This window comes from Sorex araneus, chromosome 8 (genome assembly GCF_027595985.1).
Source record: "Sorex araneus isolate mSorAra2 chromosome 8, mSorAra2.pri, whole genome shotgun sequence".
NCBI lineage: Eukaryota > Metazoa > Chordata > Mammalia > Eulipotyphla > Soricidae > Sorex > Sorex araneus.
Genome location: NC_073309.1, coordinates 33,336,853 through 33,358,070, shown reverse-complemented (window position 1 = coordinate 33,358,070; position 21,218 = coordinate 33,336,853). Strand labels below are relative to the sequence as shown.

General features: G+C 37.4%; 1 protein-coding gene across 2 annotated transcripts in view; it reads right to left on the bottom strand.

Annotated features, from left to right (window-relative positions):
• Positions 1 to 706: 706 nt before the first annotated feature.
• The window catches only part of C8H16orf87 (chromosome 8 C16orf87 homolog), a 53,862-nt gene continuing 33,350 nt past the window's right edge, over positions 707 to 21,218 (bottom strand). For both annotated transcript variants that reach the window (XM_055146141.1, XM_055146140.1), the window contains 3 exons: positions 17,352 to 17,448; positions 7,922 to 8,104; positions 707 to 1,801 (listed from right to left, as the gene is read on the bottom strand). In XM_055146141.1, the coding sequence (XP_055002116.1) occupies positions 1,683 to 1,801; positions 7,922 to 8,104; positions 17,352 to 17,448 (399 nt within the window). In that variant the 3' untranslated portion in view covers positions 707 to 1,682. The remainder of the gene's footprint in view (positions 1,802 to 7,921; positions 8,105 to 17,351; positions 17,449 to 21,218) is intronic.

The window sequence follows — 21,218 nt, the reverse complement described above, 5'->3', positions numbered from 1 at the left end:
ACCTATAACAAATCATGAACAGCTTTGTAAACCAGTGTTTAAATAATGAAGGGGGAAAATTTTTTTTTTCTTTTTGGGTCATACCCGGTGAGTGCACAGAGGTCACTCCTGGCTCTGCACTCTGAAATTACCCCTGGCAGTGCTCAGGGGACCATATAGGATGCTGGAAATCGAACCCAGGTCGGCCACATGCAAGGCAAACACCCTACCCGCTGTGCTATCACTCCAACTGAAGAGGAAAAATTTTTTAACATATGTAGGCCTTACCTATTTCATGTATATGCCAAAATAAATTAGCACAGAATTTTTTTAAGTTTTATTAGTGAAAGGTAAGACATGATTACCATAATTAAAGTGTAAAATAAAATTTAATGCAATGTATTTTAGATTCTGAAGTTGAAAACTTACTTATGTAAATGAGAATAGGTATTTTGCTATATTGTATTAAATGGTTTTAATTTCCTTATAAGTCAAAATCATATAACAATCAAAAATTGGCTTTTACTGATTTATTTTCCAATCATTCTGTTTGCCATTTCTTTTAAGTTTTATTGGAGCAAGCAATATAAAGTAAATTTTTTATGGGACTAAGGTTGGGGTTGGGAGGGAAACTGGGGACATTGGTGGAGGGAAGGTCACACTGGTGGTATTGGAACACTAAAAGCCTAAAAAAACTTTATTATGAATAACTTTGTAAACCACGGTGTTTTAATAAAAGTAAATATTAAAAAATTTTAATTCATTTCATACTTCATTACAATGAAAAACATCACATTATTCATTTCAATATTAAGGTTTATTTTTCCTTCCAGAGTGAGGTTAAGTAACAATTTAAATAATTATCAGGATGTATAAATAAACATCCATTCAGATAGACATTACTGCTTAAAAGTGGCTAAGAAATATTTTGCATGTAATAAATATATTTTATGTTTAGGTTAACAGGCACCATCTTGAGAGCAGAAAAGGTTTTTTTAACCAATAAATAAATTACATTCAAGAAAACAATGTGTTTATATCTTAAGTATGATATATCCTTAAATGTTTTTCTTCATATAGCACCCAGACTTCCAAACTGTCTAGAAAGTATCTCCTAAAATATAACACATACCTTAAGTCATAAAAATAAAGGCCAAGAAAAAAATTTAAGACAAATTTATAGTTTATATTCTTAATTCCCCATTCAATAAAATACCAATTGCCAATTAAAAGTAAATTATATATGCACTGTTAGTGCTGAAAATCTGAAATATATATTTTTAAAAGTCACTCTTTCTGAAAGTATTTAAAATATTGCATCTCTGGTGGCAAACCTGAAAACTATCAAGCATCTATTTTCCCTAGTTTTCATATTCCCAGTCCCACCCCTTCATCCTTTAACAGTCATTGGTTTCTTTTTTTTTTCTTTTTTCTTTTACTTTTTTTTTTTCCGGTAAATACTCTAACTTATATCCCAAACACAAAACACTGACAATCCTCCTTGGTAAACAAGGAAATCTCAGAACAGTCCACGCCAGCCAGCTTTGCTCCCAGTGAGTGGCACAGGCTAAATGACAGGGGTTGAGGGAAAAAAATCAATGGCCTGTATTGATGCAGTCAGAATGCTCCTGAGAGTCCTTAATTGTTTGAGAATTTGCTGATGTAATCTTGAAGGAAGTTTCAACACAGTTTGCAGACAAGTATCAGAGAATAAGTCTTTGATTGATAATTTTTCTATTTATTTCTGCCAAGGCAACTGAAAACACGAAAGCCTTTTCATCAGAGAGGTTGGCATAGATGTCAATTTCCTTTTCCTGTTTCTCTGTTAAAAAAAAAAAGTGAAAGCTTAATACAAAGACAGTACATGCAGTAATTCCTCTTAGTTTGGCCTTCGTGTATTTCTTTAAATGGCATTATTACACAGAATATGAAAATACATGATAAATGTTAAAAGTACTATATTAAAAGTACTTCTAACATTTATAATTTAACGTTTAAAAGTACTACAAAACAATTTTTTATTATATAAAGATGTCACTAAAATGTGATGAACTATTCTAAAACTAAATGGTGACTGTATCTTTCTACATATATGTTTTTCTAAATTTTTGTTTGTTTGGGGGCCACAATTTGGCAGTACTCCGAGATTCCGCCCTGTTCAGTGAACAAGATTCGCAACAGGTGAGATGGGGACCATGTGGTAACAGAACCCAGGGCTCCAGTATACTAAGCAAAGAATCCAGATCTCTGAGCTAACTCCCCCGTGCCCAAACCCTTCTTATGACTCTATAAAGATTAGCTCTATTTTTTGTTCTGCTTTTTCTTCTTTTATTCTGGGGTGATGGTGAGGAAGTAGTGCTGAGGAGGCCTGGGAGCCCCAATTGTGACTCCTGGTCAATACAAAGCCTGCGGATGCTGCGCAGCTTAGGCTTGTGCATAGCTGGGGATTACCCAGGCCACTCCAGCAGTGCCGAGGAATGCCTGGGGCCATAGGATGCCAGGGATGGAAACCCGGTTGGCCACATGCCTAATCACTGTACCATCTCCCAGCTCTTATACTTTATATTTATTTTTTTGTTTGGGGGGGGCTACATCTGGCAATGCTCAGGGGAATTCCTGGTTTTGCACTTGGGAATTACTCCTGGCAGTACGCAGGGGACCATATGGGATGCTGGGGATCGAACCCAGGTCAGCTGCAATGCAAGGCAAGCACCCTATCCACTGTACTATCTCTCAGGTCCTGCTTTTACTTTTTAATTAAAGTTAAACATACTGTGATAAACCTGCCACACAAAATGGAAGTCTTCCCCCTCATACACTCCAAAAGACAAACATTGTTTTAAAAAATATTTCACACTATTTAAAAATTTTTTATTAGTTTAGGTAATATGGTTCTAAAAGGGTTGATGTTTATGATATTGTTGTACAAAGTTATTCCACTCCATCACCAAAGCACCCATGACTCCACCACTGTCCTCATGTCTGTCATCTCTGGTATACTTGTCAGGTACCAACTCACTGCTCAGTGCTCAGGGACCATGTGGTGCTAGAAACTGAATCCAGGGCCACTCTGGCACACCAGTCACTACCCCCCCAGCTGTTATATTTTGTTTATACATTTTAAGGATGCATTTTATATGGTCCCTCTTTTTTTTAGCTTTAGGTATTACTAATTTGACTTTCCACCATAGAAAATTCAATTCTTTGCATCACTCATCCCATCCTCCAATTAGTGATTTTAATTTTTTGTAGCCTTCAATTTTTTAAATTATTCTATATAAATAACTATTTTCCTTGTGTATTACTTTCCCTAAAAGAGATTTTTTTCTATTAGCTTAGTTTTAATAATTGAACCCTAATTTTTTACTTGCATAATTTTCCCAATGTTTATACATATTAAAAAGAATTACAATTTTTTTTTCTTTTTGGGTCACACCCGGCGATGCACAGGGGTTACTCCTGGCTTTGCACTCAGGAAAAACTCCTGGCGATGCTCAGGGGACCCTATGGGATGCTGGGAATCGAACCCGAATCAGCCGCATGCAAGGCAAACGCCTTACCCGATGTGCTATTGCTCCAGCCCCAAAAAGAATTACAAATTTTATCTTCTTGAAGAAAAATTTCTCTACGTTTCCAATCTGTTCCAAAACAAAATGAATGCTAGGCAAAACTTGTAATTATCAACTTGGCATTTCTCTCTTTAACATAATGCTGGATATTCTTTTCATGTTTTCTTGTATAGGATAGACCACATGCATTGGATCCCAGGGTGCTTTCTTAGTTTACTTAATTTTTATGGCAGGGTAATACCTTGTAGTGTATTAGATGAGTATGGGCAGCAAATTTTTGAAATGCTGGATGTTACAAAGTATAGTTAAGTCCACTTTTACCTTAATTCAAAATTTAGTTAACTAGAGACTCGTGGGTTTTCTTCTTAGTATTGTTAACAACACTGTCTTCCAATTATTAGTATCACTTTTAAAACCCATTAATTTTTGTAATTGTTCAAAAATCTGCAAAATTATAGTAAAATGCACACTTCCTAAGTGCTAAGTGTACAAGAGAATGAGTTCTACAGATACACCCATGTAATCCAAACCAGTCATTTATAGAAAGGTGCTCAAGCTCCGTTCCAGCCTCTTCCCTCTTCTTCCCCTGCCCCACCCCAGGAACCACACTGTTCTGATACTATTACCACAGATTCACTTTGCCTCATTTCTCTTTAATTCTGGGCCACACCTAGTGGTGCTCAGGGTTTACTCCTTGGTCAGTGCACAGGGATCACTCCTGGCAGTGCTCAGGGGACCATATTGGGTGCTGGATATCAAACTCAGGTCAGCCTTGTGACAGGCAAGTACCCTGTCCACTATTCTATCTGGTTGCAATTTTGGGGTTTTTTTTTGCTTTTCTGGGTCACACCCAGCGATGCACAGGGGTTACTCCTGGCTCTGCACTCAGGAGACACTCCTCGAGGTGCTCAGGGCTTATAGGATGCTGGGAATTGAACCCGGCCGGGTCTGCCGAGAGCAAGGTAAACAGCCCTACCCACTATTCTATAGCTCCAGCCCCTGGTCGCAATTTTGGATTTTCTTCAATTTCATATAAATGGCATCATACAAGACAGTGTTCCACTATTAGCTGGGGTGGGTGAAGCACACTTAAAGAACTTCCCTTTACAATCTATTTTTAAAAGATATAGAAATGGTGTCTCTTACAAAGAAAGATTGTGAGAGGCCACAGAGATAATGCCTGCCTACTCTTGATTCTGACTCTTGCATACATGCATCCTATAGTCCTAATTATAGAGTAAGAGTGTCTGGAGTTTGGGTAACGCCTCTACCACCCCACAAAACTCCAAGGTTTGTTATTTTAGAAGTATCTTCTTGACTGCAATTTTGTTTCCCAGGGCAGGGTTCCACACATTAAAAGTTCACTTCCATATACCTACTCTCTTAAAGCTCCCTTGTAAGGTAGTAATTTCTTTTTTCCTTTGTTATTTCTTTACCTAATTTCCTCTGTTTTAGGCTTATATTTTCAAATCATCCCATTGTTAAAGAGCCATGAAGAAAATTCAAAATCTCTAGAAGATCATAATACCCAAGGAATTACAAGAGTTAAGTATAGTCCTCACAGGATACAGTCAAATAAATATAAAATACATTCCTTTAGTCATAATATTAAGAAACTTTGATATTAACATTGATACACATTAGGAAATAGTAAATGAAGTTACTTTCCCAACAGCAGTAACTTTTTACAAAAAAAAAAAAAAACAGAAAACAGAAAAATGAGGTAAAAATTCCTGCTGCCTAAAGAGTTTAAATTAATGCTGTATACCTAAGAGTAGCTTAAAAAGCAAAATTTCATTCACAATAACATAAGAAATACACTTCATTGAAGATTAAACTATTTTGAGATATTACAAAAATCAAGTAGCCCTTTTCTCCTCCAAGTACTGTCTTTAAAGCTCTCAATTTTAAAAAGATATCATGGGGACTGGAGAGCTAATACAAATAGAAAAGGTGCTTGCCATGCACCTGACCCTCAAAACCAATATAAATAAGTAAGAAGATAATCATGGATGGAAGGTATCCAATGATAACAAATTTTTGGCCTAGATTACAAAATTGAAAATGCCAAGTAAGGGGAGAAAAGCGGGAGCAGGTATTAAAAATACTGGCTGAAGAACTGGACATTTTATTTTGGTGGTAGAGATCTGAGGTAATTGTGTATGTCAAAACTGTAAGTGGAAAAAAAAAGAGAGGAAAAAATAGAAGAGGAAAAAAAAACACATTAAGTGCAAACACTATTATAAGCATGTGACCCAAATGAATTAGAAGGGTTTTTTTTTTTAATGAGTTTTCTGGGGCTAGAAAGATAGCATAGTGGGACGCATGCTTGCCTTGCACACAGCTGACCTGGGTTCGATCCCTGGCACCGTAAGCCCTGCCAGGAATAATCTTTGAGTACAGAATCAGAAGTAAGCCACAAAAAATGCTGGGTGTGAATTTGTTGGCTTAAAGAGATAGTTTGACACGTAGGGTGCTTGCCTTGCATGCGGCTAACCCAAGTCCAATCCCCAATACCCCAGTAAGGTTCCCCAAATCCCACCAGGAGGGATCCCTGAGTGGCAACAGATGTGGCCTCAAAGCAGAACAAAATTAAGAAAAGAAAAAGAAAAAGGAATTTGCTACGGGAATGGAGTAGGGATATGGAAAGTGACCTTGAAGACAGGTGGATAGAAACATTCACTGGTGGTCAGTATGAAGCTGAACTGCTGTACACCTATTATTAACAGTATTATAAAGCAGTGAAACTCTTACTAACAATACTGTAAGTAATGACACCTAGAGAAAATTTGAAGTAGTAAATATAGTTTTACAAAGTTATTCATGGACTAAGAGGGGACTCATTATACTGTTCTTGTGTAAACTTTGAAATTTTCCATAATTCTCCTTATCAAAAGACGACAATCTCTAAGGAGAAATATAAATATGCTGTGACCCAAAAAGAATTATTAAAAATTATACTAAACAATCTTCAAACTTTTTATTTAAAAAAATTCTCAATGTTTATTGAGACACTGGTTTACAGAGTTGTTCATAATAATAGAGTTGTTTCAGGAATACAATATCCCAACACCAACCCCACCACTAATGTCCCCTTCGCTCCACCAATATCCCCAGGTTCCATCCCACCCACTTGGCAGGCATATAACAAATGTATTTCAGAACAGTTGGTCCAATGAAACCAAAAAATTATTGGTAGAAGTATCAAAAAAAAAGCAATACAAGTCAATTTATGATGATGAGACGCTACGTGTTTTTAACCTTTCTTTTCTTTTTTTCATTGTTTACATTTTATTTTTTAATTTTTTATAAGAGAATGAATCACTGTGATATACAGTTACAAACTTATGAACTTTTGTGTTTGCATTTCACTCACACAGTGATCATTTACCCATCCCTCCACCAGTGCCCATTCACCTTCACCAATGATCCCAGTATCCCTCTCACCACCCCCATCCCACCCCCCACCACCCTACCCTGCCTCTGCGGCAGGGCACTCCCTTTTATTCTCTCTCCTTTTGGGTGTTGTAGTTTGCAATAGAGGTATTGAGTGAACATCATGTTTGGTCTATAGTCTACTTTTAGTTCGCATCTTCCAACCCGAATGGGTCCTCCCAACATCCTCTACTTGGCGTTCCCTTCTCTATCTGAGCTGCCTTTTCCTCCAGCATGTGAGGCCATTGAAACTATTTTTTAAACTTTATTTATTTTTCAAAGGGCCATGTCTGGTGGAGTTCAGGAGCCATTCTTAGCTTTACGCTCATGAGTGACCCCTGAAATTAGTTGGGACATATGTGGTGCTATAAGCCAAGTACCTTAACCTCAGTACTAAAGGACACATTCAGTAGAAAAGTTTTTTAATTTTTGAAATACATTTTTTAACAGAAATCAAACTTCTCTTTAAAAATTTAAGTGCATGCTGGAGCTATAGTACAGAGGGTAGGGCATCCCTAAGCACCGCCAGGAGTGATTCCTGAGTGCAAAGCCTGAAGTAACTCCTGAGCATCGCCGGGTATGACCCAAAAAGCCAAAAAAAAAAAAAAAATTAAGTGCAGTCATATTAATAAACTTCTTTAGGATATCATATACAAAACTGTTCTCTAAATTCTACTAATCATCAATTTCCAACAAGGTGAATATTTCCTTGCAAAAACAAAAAAATTTTGTTTTCCACTAAGAGTTAAGTTTTTTGTTTGATTAATTTTTTAATTACAAAACAATCTACCTAAAAGGAAACACTTTTAAATTTAAATCTAAGTTGTGATTTTAAGTTTAGAAGTTCAATGTCTACCAAACACTGTTTTCATTACTATCTTAAGATCTTGGAAAAATACAATACATGGGAGAAAAACAGTACTTGAATTTATTCATACCTCTTTCTTCCTCATGTTTTTTGGCAGATGCACTTTTAGGTCTTCCTCTTCCTCGTCTGATGTGATCTGAATGGCTGTTGCTTCGAGATCTCTTTCTGTTTTCTAAATCCTTATTAACTGTAGAATTTATCTTCTCTCGCCTAGCTCTCTCTGTTCGTCTCCTCTTTGCCTCATGTTTGTTTTCTGTATGGATAAGTAAAAAGGATATATTCTAAGGGCTTAGAAAGAAATGTCTGCCCAATTCCCATTGGCTTCCTTTGTCTTTTTAAACTGCACTGGAATTTCCTGTCTATGTCCCTCATAGCATTTATAAAAAAGAAAAAATTCAATACAAATCAGATTTATATTAATTAACACTTAATAAAATTCAGTTTTATTAATTTGGGACTTCTGATTTCAGTGCCTACAAGTTCACAATAACGTCACAGCAATCTTTCTGTTCTTCTCCCTCCAGTAAGCAAAAAATGTTGGTTAGAAAAATAAAAAAATAAAATTATTTCCCCTTATTCAAATTACAGATGAAAATAGGTCAAACACATAGAAGCAAAACTGACCTTTAAAATAACACAATAAAGTCACCAATAAAAGTAGAAGGCATCTACTGAAAATGTAAAACATCAGAAGTGAGTTTTTACTTTAGCCTAGGATTAAATAATTTCTGACATTCTAAGATTATGTTGAATCTCCTAAATGAAATATTAAATTTTAGTTTTCTCTATATGATGGCAATTAAGTTCAGATATCACCCTTCTTAGTACAAACTCATCAAAATGTTGGATAAGACAAGGAATCAAAACATACCCTTTTTAATATACACCTGAATTCAAAAGCAAGAGAATTCTCCCAAAGCCTAAAAATCACAGCGGCAAAGGGGTAAAACACGTAATAAAATTTACATCGCAAGAACAAAAGGAAACTTGGGACTGGAGCAATAGCACAGCGGGTAGGGCGTTTGCCTTGCACACGGCAGACCCGGGTTCAAATCCCAGCATCCCATATGGTCCCCCAAGCACCACAGGGAGTAATTCCTGAGTGCATGAGCCAGGAGTAACCCCTGTGCATCACTGGGTGTGACCCAAAAAGCAAAATATATATATACATATATAACATACTAAAACATTAAAGATGACATACAGATGGCTATAGGCACATGGAAAAAAGAGTGATCATTATTATTATTATTTATAAGCCTTTTGGGTCATACCCAGCGATGCTCAAGGGTTACTCCTGGCTCTGCACTTAGGAATTACTCCTGGAGGTGCTCAGGGGACCATAAGGGATGCTGGGGATAGAACCCAGGTCAGCCGTGTGCAAGGCAAAAGCCCTACCCATTGTACTATCTCTCCAGCCCCTGTAAGTGATCATTATCATCACTCATTACCAGGGAAATATGAGAAAAATCAAAATAAGATTTCATCTATCACATGCTGAGTGAGAATGGCCTTTATGAAAAGGCCAGAAACAACAAACACTAGTAAGGAGAATACGCAAAATATTAAAAATAGGTTTAACATATGAACCAATTCTTTTTCTAGCTCTCTGAAGGACACAGTAAACATAAACTCAAAAGGATCCATGTACACGTATGTTCACTCACTGCAGCACTACTTACAACCCAAGTGTTCAAACACAATGTGTGTATAAAGAAGATGATACAAAAACACAATGAAATATTAAGCTATATAAGGTGAAATCTTGCCTTTTGTGACAACATGGATGAAACTGGAGGGGGCTACATTAAATAGAAAAATACTGGATGCTGTTTGTTTCTGCACCACATCCTACTGTGCTCTTGGTGCATGGAGGTCACTTGTGGAAGAACTCGGGAACCATGTGGTGCCAGGAATCAAACCCAAACCTCACACATGCAAGTCAAGTGCCCTACCATATGAGTCTTAAGAATACTGGATGATCTCATCCATATGTGGGATTTAAATATACAAATCAGGGTCAGAAAAATAATAGAGATTAAGGCAACTGCCTTGAATCCTGCCAACCCCAATTCCAACTGATGTGCCACATATGATCCCCTGAGCACCACTAGGAAAGGACCATTTCTGAGCTGAGCAGAGTCCTTGAAAACTACCCCAGGTAGAAAAAGAAAGGCACAGCAAGAGAACAGACAAACTTGAAAACAAACCCTTGGACTCTGACCACAAAATTGAGGTGACTGAATTGAGAGGGTGGAGAGGATAGAAAGGATGTTACTTGAGGGGCACGGGAAGGGCAATGGACAGTAGGAAAGGATACTGGTACTTGGATAATGGGCACTGTGTGGTGACATATTTTGAAGAGGTGTGAAATTCTAGTACTAAAATTAACATAAGTCTTATAAACCATAGCTCAAAACAACAACAACAAAAATGCAGTCAGAGAGATACTCTAAGAGCTGGAGCTCATGCTTTACAAGTGGGTATGATCCCTGACACCACATGATCCTGAGTCGGCCCCCTCCTGCATTAGGAAAACAAATAACAACATACAACTTAAAGCATTGCTGATTCAACACAAAATACCAATGGCATTTTTCAAGAACATTAAAAAAAAATTCTAACTGAATCACTGTGATATATTTCTCTCTCTCCTCCCCTCCTCCCCTTATTTTTCTTTTCTCCTTTTAGGCACTGTGGTTTACAATGTTGTTACTGAAAAGACATATGAATTTATCTCCTTTCAGCACTCAGTTCTTGTCCAGAGGAATCATTTCCAACTATCATTGTCATATGGTCCCATCTCTGTCCTAACTTCACTCCCCCTCCCCATTTGTGTAAGCTTCCTACCATGGACCAGTACTCCCAGCCCTTGTTTCTACTTTCTTTGGGAATTATTCACTTACTATGTTTTTTTTTCCTTTTATTACACCCTGCAAATGAGTGCAATCTCTTTGTCCCTCTCCTTCTGATCATTTCACTCAGCATGATACTCTCCATGTCCATCCATGTATAAGCAAATTTCATGACTTAAGTTTTCCTAAGAGCTGTGTCATGTTAAAGAAACAAACATTTTTGGGTTTTCTTTCTTTTTGGGTCACATCAGGTGACACTCATGTTCAGGGGACCATATGAGATGACAGGTATCGAACATAGGTCAGCCATGTGCAAGGCAAACGCTGTATCTGCTGCACTATCACCCTGGCCCCCAGTAAAGAAATATTTTTTTTTCTTTTTGGGTCACATCTGGCTATGCACAGGGGGTTTTCCTGGCTCATGCACTCAGGAATTACCCCTGGCAGTGCTCGGGGGACCATATGGGATGCTGGGAATTGCACCCGGGTCAGCCGTGTGCAAGCCAAATGCCCTACCCGCTGTGCTATTGCTCCAGCCCCACAAACATTTTTAATAGAATAATTTTTTAACTTGTATGGAACCATGAAAAGTCCCTAAATAGCCGAAGCAATTTTGAGAGAAAATAAAAACAAAATGAAAGTATCACACTGCCTGACTTCAAACTATATCACAAACTAAAAATAATTAAGAAGGTATGGTAATGAAAAAAAATACACAGGCCAATGGAGTTCAGAATAAATTCAGACATATAAATACATCTATTTAAGACAAAGGAATGAAGTCCATAAAATAGAGAAAGAAAAACCTCTTCAATAAATGATGCTGGGAAAACTGATCTACAACATACAAAAAAGAGAGAGAGAGAGAAAGAGAGACTGAATTAATAGTAACATAAAGATTTGGGTATGGGACGCCAAACCACAAAATACATAGAAATAACTATAAGGGTCCAGTTCAGGACCTCAACACCAAGAGTGAGATCTATTAACAAGAAGAACAAAAGCAAAAATTAACAAATGGGTGTTTAATCTGTCTCTCTGAAAAATGTCATGGGTATCCTTATAGAGACTATGTTAAGTCTGTATTATGCAAGGAAAGCTTCTTCAACGAGTGGTGCTGGTATACCCTGGGGGATGAAAAACACACAGCAGAAACACCATCTATACTTCCATGTTCATTGCAGCACTATTCACAATAGCCAGAATTTGGAAACAACCTGAGTGCCAGAGAACAGAAAACTGGATAAAGAAACTATGCTACATCTACATAATGGAATACTACACAGCTGTTAGGAAAAATGAAGTCATGCAATTTGCCTATAAATGGAGGGATATGTAGAGTATCATGCTGAGTAAAATGAATCAGAAGGACAGATATAGAATGACTGCAGTGTGTGTGTGTGTGTGTGTGTGTGTGTGTGTGTGTGTGTGTGAGAGAGAGAGAGAGAGAGAGAGAGAGGGAGAGGGAGAAAGAAAGAGAGGGAGTGACAGAGACAGAGACAGACAGAGAAAGAGAGTAAGAGAGAAGGAAAGTACCTGCCATAGAGGCAGGCTGGGGTAAGGGGGTGGGGTTGAGGGGTGATGGGAGGGAAACTGGAGACACTGGTACTGGAAAATATACACTGGTGGAGATATAGTTGTTGGAAAACTGTATGACTGAAACCCAATCATGAACAGTTTTGCAACAGGCTATCTCATGGTGATTCAATTAAAAAAATTTAATAAAATAAGTGATGCTGGGAAAACGGTTAGCTACATGCAAAAACCTGAACTCAGACATCTTTGTAATGCCATGTCAAATCAAAATGGATTAAATACCTTAATATCAGACCCCAAACCGTAAGGAAAATGTAGGCAAAATTCTCCATGACATGTAAGTTAAAGTCATCTTCAAGGATGAAACACTCCTTTATCAAGCAAGTGGAAGTAATGATAAAACAAATGGAACTACATTAAATTAAGAAGCTCTGTACCTCAAAGGAAACAATAACCAGAATACAAAGACAGCCCACAGAATTGAAGTACCTATTTACCCAGCACATATAAGGGGCTACTATTTAAGATATACAAGGCACTGGTAGAACTTTATAAGAAAAAAAAATCTAACCCCATGAAAAAATAGGGAGAAAAGATGAACAAAAGTGTCTTCAAAGAAGAATACAAATGGCTAAAAAGCACATGAAGAAATGCTCTGCATCATTAATAATGAGGGAGATGCAAATTAAAACAATAACGAGATAGCATCCCATACCACAGAGACTAGTACAATCAAAAAAGAACAAGAACAACAAGTGCCTGCACAGATGAGGGTAGAAGGGGACTCTCATTTATTGTTGATGGGAGTCTATCAATAGGTCCAGCCTTTTAAATAAAACAATATGGACACTGCTAAAAAAAAATATTGTGAAACTAAGCTTCCATTTGACTCAGCAACCCCTTCTCTTGGAATATACTCCAAGGGCTCAAAAACAAAACAGAGAAAAGGCATTTGCATGCTTATGTTCATCTAATAGTGAAAGAGGAAGCCCCAGTTGACCTTTGCCAGCTGTTGTGAGCAGTCCGGCTTTTGGCTGGCCCATCCTACATTACTGACTCCGAATTCCTGGGCTTTTCTGATAAACAAGGAGTTAACAATTGTTCATCATGAAATTCTGCCCCAGAGCTTAGGCTCACAGGGAGACTAAGATAATGGACAATACCTGAGGCAGATGGCCAGATTCAAACCAGGCTGACCACCCTCTAGATTCCCTGCATTCTCTATAATACTAGTCGATTGATAAGAAATGCAAAGGGCCTTTAAAAAGGCCTACACAAAACTTTTACATTTTAACTTAGTCCTATACAAGTTCCTCCCCATTTGGGGAGTTCCTTGTCTTTTCTCTTCAACTTTCCAATAAATTACCTACTTTCCAACTCTAAACCTGTGCATCTTTATTATTCAACATTTTCATCCTTAAAAATATTGAAAATATTGAAAAACCTAGGAATCATGAATGAACTCAGAGACCTGCTGCTGCTACTTCTGCTTCATCTGCCTCAACAGAATGATACAATAATTTAATAGTCCCTGCCACCCCCAAAAGAATTTACTGAGTACCTACATACCAAACTAAGACACTAATGCAAATCTCTTACAGTGTCAAAAATATATTTCATACACAAAACAAACATCAGCTGCTCAAAATAGGTTAATTATGCTGTTAGAGTGACGATTAGAATGTGAATCTACAGTTAGGTCTTCTAAACACCAAGTTTGTATTCTACCAGTCTTTTTCCTTAAAACCCTCACCCTCATTTCATTTCTGTGACACACATATTCCATATTTTTCTCATATTCTATTGTTTCTTTGTCCCACTCCCTGGGATTTCTAAGCTTCAATGTTCTTTCATCTCCACCTCAAGGTCACAAAGCCATTCTTTTTTTTTTTTTTTTTCTTTTTGGGTCACACCTGGTGATGCACAGGGATTACTCCTGGCTCTGCACTCAGGATCCTATTACTCCTGGTGGTGCTTAGGGGACCATATTGGATGCTGGGAATCGAACTTGGATCAGCCGCATGCAAGGCAAACAAAGCCATTCTTATTCAACAATAGAACATTAACAAACTTCAAGTATAAAAAACAGAATTGGGCTGGAGCAACAGCACAGCGGGTAGGGTGTTTGCCTTGCACGCGGCCGAACCGGGTTCGATTCCCAGCATCCCATATGGTCCCCTGAGCACCGCCAGGGGTAATTCCTGAGTGCAGAGCCAGGAGTAACCCCTGTGCATTGCCGGGTGTGACCCAAAAAGGAAAAAAAAAATTAAAATTAAAAAATAATAATAAAAAACAGAATTACTTCTCACTCATCATTTCTATAACCCTAATGTGGTTCTACATTTCTTCTCAGTAGATCTGGTCTAAGCCAGTTCTACTCTCAGTGAATGGAGTTTGTCAAATCAGCCCTCATACACCATACTCCTCCTCCTTTCAGTTTCTTCCAGCACAAGCATTATTTATTTCCATGATGTTAACTAGTGTATGTTGACTTTATCTTCAGCTAAGCTTCAGACTATATATCATGCTGAAAAAAATTAATTCTTTCTTCCTCTCTCTTTTCCTTTTGCTCCTCTCTCCAGACACAATGGTCTTGTTTTTTTCTCTATATATATAGATACACATGCACTATATGTGTATATATAAACACACATTATATATATATAAAACTTTCTAATCAGCACCAAGCCAAGAATCTTGGAATGTATCTGCATTCTTCTCTATGGTTCAAATGACTGACTTCTTAATACTTGCATCTTCTTTCTCTCTTTTTTTTTTTGCTTTTTGGGTCACACCCAGCGATGCACAGGGGTTACTCCTGGCTCAGCACTCAGGAATTACCCCTGGCGGTGCTCAGGGTACCATATGGGATGCTAGGAATTGAACCTGGGTTGGCCGCACGCAAGACAAACGCCCTACCTGCTGTACTATCACTCCAGCCCCCTCTTTCTTTCTTGTCACTAGATTTCTTCTTTATTTCTACCTGAGTGATTGGAACTCAAATAATTTTATTGAATAGGGTCTGGAGAGATAGCTCAATGAGCTAAGTGCATATTTTGCATGCAGGAAACGCAAATCAAATGAATTTGCATTCAAGCCTGACACTGCTCAAGTTCCCCAGAGCACCCCAATAAGTGAGTCCCTGAGCACAGAGGCAGGTGTAGTCCCCCCAAAATTATTATTTTTTTAATATAAAAATAAGTACACTTGGGACCGGAGCAATAATACAGAGGGTAAAGAGTTTTGCCTTGTACTCAGCCAACAATTCCCCTGCATCCTATCTGGTCCCCGAAGCCCTGCCAGAAATGATCCCTGAGCACAGAGCCAGGAGTAACCCCGAGCACCACCAAATATGGACTAAAAAAGCAAAACCAATGCATACACACATACAAACAAGCACACACCTTTCCTAATAAGAGCATAGGCACTATGTTTATATTGAAGACTAAGAACTAAATTGAAACTGCCTTTCTAGCATTATGTACTGAATACATAGTATTTCTGGAGTTCTCTATGCTTGATTCAAACTGTTAGAAAATTAGACCTAGGAATTCAATTTTTTAAAAAATTTTATCTAAGTCTGTAACTGTACCTCACGGTGACTCACTAATAAAAAAATTTAAAAAAAATTTTTTTTAATAGGACTTTGAGTCACACCCAGCAGTGCTCAGGGTCTACTTCCCAGCTCAGGGTTTGGGGATCATGGGTTGCAGAGGATAGAACCAAAGCTACTGGCATATAAAGCTTGTGCTATCAAGATCATCACGCTATCTCTCTGGCTGAGGAATCCACTTATTTTTTGGCGGGAAGGAGCCATACCTGGCAAAGGGGCTCGGGGTTAACTCCAGGCTCAGTAGCCATTCATAGTAGTACTGAGAAACCACACAAAACCAGAATCAAACCTGGGCCTCCTGTAAGCAAAGCATGTACTACAGTCCATTGAGCTTTCTGGTTCCCAGAAATCCATTTTTAACAAGTTCTTCGGATAACTTCCAAATGACTAATCCAGCAGCTGTCTTTAAGAACCAATAAATTAAATCCATTCTTAAGATAATAATGGACCAGACTCAGAGGCAAAAATGAAATAACTTTCTTGATACCCCTATACAGACCTAGATCTCATGCAGACTTTTTTGAATCATGCCCTACTATAATCATTCTTTAATTTGGCAACCTCAGTCAACTTAGAGCTCCACAAAATACTCTCCAGAAAACAGAATGACATCCCTAAAGGCAAATCAAAACATGTTAATTTTCCCTCCATCCCAAATACAAGGGATGTTTCTCCTTGATTTGAGAACAAAACCCAGGGTCAGAGCTACATACAGCAGGTAGGGTGCTTACCTTGCCTGTGACCAACACAGGTTCCACATAGGATGTAGAACCAGATAAGCCTCATACGAGGCCCTAATGCACCTTCCTTTTAATTCCCAGCACTGCATAGATGGCTCCCAAGCACAGCTAGGTATGCTGGTCCTTATCACACCTTTATAACCCAGCAAAAACAAATGAAGTAGTCAGGTGGTTAGAACACTTGTGTTACACACAGCCAACCTGGGTTTAATCCCTGGCATCACATATTGGTCTTTCGAGAACTGCTAGGAGAAATTCCTGAATGCAGAGCTATTAGCATCACAGGGTAGGTGACCCAAAAACAAAAAAATAGTAGACCTCTAGTCACATGCTGAGACAGCACTCCTAATTAAAAATTGACAGCAAGGCACTGATATTCTATCTGTTTCCTCCTGTCTATCTCCTGCCTGTGAGAATGTAAATTCCATGACACCCAGTAAACCTGTCTTCATAGCAGATTCTTTTATGTATTTGCAATCTTTCTTGCTCTAGATTTTAATCTTTAACTTCAACAAAATGTAAACAATAAATTCACAAAAGTTAATTTTGTCATTTTTAAGTTGGATAAAAATGGGGATGGGGAACACACCTGGTAGTGCTCAGGGATATATAACACTATGCTGGGGATAATGATTTTATGCAGCCTGCATGTAAAAAGAGACTCCAATTTCTTGAGCTTTCTTCCCAGTCCTTCACAAAAATCAATTTTAAATTTCTGCATCAATAAGCTAAATTGTGGTATACTTTCACAATTACCTGTAGAAGATGATGATTTCTCTGGGTGTTTTGCATTTAAAAGTTTTCTGCTAATAAATATGTAACCACAGGGACATGATTTACATGCAACAGGAACCTGTATAAAAAAAAGAAAATATATATTATTTTTGTATTGTGTAATTTCTCAATGTTTATGTAATCTGAATTAAATGAAAAATTACCTGGTGTGTAAATCAGATTTATTTAAATCCCTACCTCCTAACAAATCTGAGATGGGTCTTATATCCTTTACATCTTCAATCTCCTAAAGCTTTGCAATTCCATGAAGAAACAAAACGTATGATAAACTACTGATATGAGTAACCAACAGAAAACTTTAATATGGTGAAAAACTGTGTGTATGTGGGGGATGGTAGCATTTCCTAAAATATTGGTATGAAAATGTTAAAACACAACAAACTGAAGAATAAAACATAATCAGGACAACGTTAAACTAATAATCCCAGCCTATTTTGATCGCCCAACTGAACACTGGAACAGGAAATGTAGAAAAGACATTTCCAAGCAGAAAAAAACTGAAAATGATTCAGGTTTTTAATATGAGAAGTTAAAATGCCAACTACCGCTGACAAAAAAAAGATAGTTTACAACCAGCTCAAGGGGGGGAAAATGTAGCAAAAACAAAACAGAATGTAGGAGAAAGTAGGAAGTGAGATCTAAAATTTTATATTTTTGATGGAGCAGGGGAAGGGTCTTAAAGGGGGGGGGAAAAAGCATATAAAATTTTATATTCTCAGTTCCAGGAAGGACTCTGAATAAAACACTTAAGCTCAGGGCCTAGGAGATGAGTCAGTGGCTAAAACACCTGCCTTACAAGGGTGAGGCCAAGAGTTTGATCTAAAGAGCCGCCCACATGCACAGAAACTGGAACCCTAGGAGCACCATAAATGGTGTGTTGTCTCCAGCACGCAGCAGGCACTGGCAAGTGCTGGACCACTGGCAAACACAACTAAAGTGTACAATACCCAGGTTGCACCAAAACCAAGTGTGCAAGAGCCACAACCAAGTAGGAACGGCACCTATTATAGAAAAACAGACCAATAAGGAAAGGAAAAGGAAGAGGAAATAAATACTTAAGTTCTTAAATCTGCAATGGTTACTTTCTATGTTTTAAATGTACAATGTTTCTTTTCTTTCTTTGTTTTTGTCTTTTGTTTTGGGCTACATACAACTGGCAGTGCATAGGGCTAATCCCTGGCTCTGGTCTCAGTGATCACTGGACTACTCAGGACACCACATGTGGTGCCAAGGATCAAACCCAGGTTGGCTGCATGCAAGGCAAACACTATCTCTCTTGCCCCTAAAAACTTTCAAATTTTTTAAAAAACTTTTTAAAACTATAAATATTTTGATGCCATACGATCAAAATTGTTTTGAAAAAGTTAAATTAATTCCATATTAATTTTAGTTTCAATATTTTTAGTCATCCTTGAAATCAAGAACTGTTCACACAAAACCAAACCTAACCAAACCTAAACTAAATATGTACTCAAGGCGTAATTAACAAATTTCAATTCCCTAAGATAAATTCTACTTGCCCCTTAAGTCAGTAAAAATTTAGCTACTACTATAAAGCTTTCTGTTCATGTTCATATTCTTGCTTCCTATTCATGACTCATATTCTATAATCTAAGTGATCTAATTAAGTTAAATTGAAATTCTGGCAAATTCTTTTTGTCTGCATAACAACACTTAACACAGAATCTCCAGTTAAGTGTTTGAGAAAAACAATGATCCCTGAGGCCAGAGAGAGTGCGGAAGATAAAGCACTTCCCCTGCAGGCAGCTGACCTAGCTTCAATCCCCAACACCACAGGGTTCCCTGAGCATGACCAGGAGGTCACTCCTGAGCACAGAACCAGGAATAGCTGCTGAGCACCATCAGGTGTGTTTCAAAATGGGAAGGGGGGATTTATTTAGCAAGGAAAATAGTGCAGGGGCTCAAGTGCTTGTCTTGCACACTGTCAACTCTGATTTTAATCCCTGACACCACATACATGGTCTCCTAAGAATCACCAGGTGTGACTCCTATGCAAACAGCGTGACTCCTAAGCCCCTGAACATCACTAGGTGTGGCCTAAAATGCCAAAAAAAGATAAATTAAAATAAAAACAAAAGCCCTACAACGAGGCTAGAGACAGTACAGCAGGTGGGTTGTTTATACTTTGCATAGTGCTGACCTAGGTTTGAACTCCAGCATCTCATATGGTCCCCTGAGCTGACCAGGAATGATTCCTGAGTGCAGAGCCAAGGACCCCAGAACAACAATAGGTGCAGCCCAATAGTAAAAAAACAAAACAAACAAGAAAACACTTTTAAATTTTAAATAATAATTTAAAAAAACTAAAAACTTCAATTCCAGATATGACTAAAAATTTGCTTTAGGTAAAATGTGATGATTCTTTCAAACTATTACAAAGAAAAGTTTTATATTAATGGTGCAAAACTGTGTCCAGAAGAGATAGCTTTATCATTTTAAAATTTTACATCTTCATAGAAACCACACTCAAAGGCACTGACTCATTTCCTTTACACACAGAATACATTAAGACTATCTACAGTAAAAAAAATCTACAGCAAATTATTAAATTAATACTATCCAAAAAACAGAATCATGACATTCTTCTTTATTTTTTTTAGTGAATCACCCCCCCCTTTTTTTTTTTTAGAATCATGACATTCTTATTCGACACATAATTTGCTCTGAAGCAGGCGTCTTCCAGCTACTGAAACTCAATAAATTTAAATTTAGATCTCTGGTACACAAGAAAATTTTATCAACCCAAATTCAATACTAAAAGGGAGACATGTAATTAAACAAGGACTATATATTTGGCTTTGGGTTCTAGAAGACACAAATACCAATTCACATTTGATAGGTTTTCATCCCCTAATGAATTTCTTTCTGCTCAAGAAAAATGAGCTAATTTAGCCTAAAGCTCTTTCTAAAATGGAAAGTCCCTTCCCCCCACCAACCAACTGCTTACACAACCCAGAGCCTATAAAAAAGAATGATTAAATAGGGCGGGAAAATGTCAAGAAAATTAATATCATTAGACATAATTAGAACTTTAAACAAACACCCTAAACCTCCTTCAAATTTTTTTCTTTACATATATTCATTTGTGTTGGTTTATATTAGCAAAATTTTTTAAAAGCTTACTCTTTGAAATAGCAGTATATGCAAAATTCATTACTATGGGAAAATATTATAAAATTTTATATTCAACAGTAATTGTTTAGAACTAAAGGTTTAAGAATATATAAATAACACTCCAAAGTTCATTATAATGGCCAAAGATGATAATGAAATATTTACTGTTATAAGTTCAGGATCTAAATTGAGGCATGTGTGGTATAAAGTGGAGGTAAGAAGGGAATCCAAAATTTTGTTTACTAATGACTGATCTGAGTAATTCAATCCTTGACAGTATAGTCATATTGTTTATATGTTTTATATATGACACACACAAGAACTTCTTGCAGTTATTCTTGTGTGTAAAACATATATATATAAAACTTATATATAAAACATATAAACAACAATAATTTCTGGTTCGATTTTATTCTACCAATATGAAAAAAACACCCAGGAATGCAGGGTGTTGGCTCTACTACCCACCCCAGGGTGTGGCGTCTATACTAATTTTTTTTTTGGGTTTCTGAACTACACCCAGCAATGCTTAGCTCCCAGCCAGGATCATTCCTAGCAGTGCTCAGGAGAACATGCTGCTAGGGGATCAAATATTCTCCCACATGTTCAGTGAGATGAGTTATTTCTCCAGTCCAACAAAAAATCGTTAAGCTCAAAATAATTACATTATAGAGAACTCATTTATATTCTTTG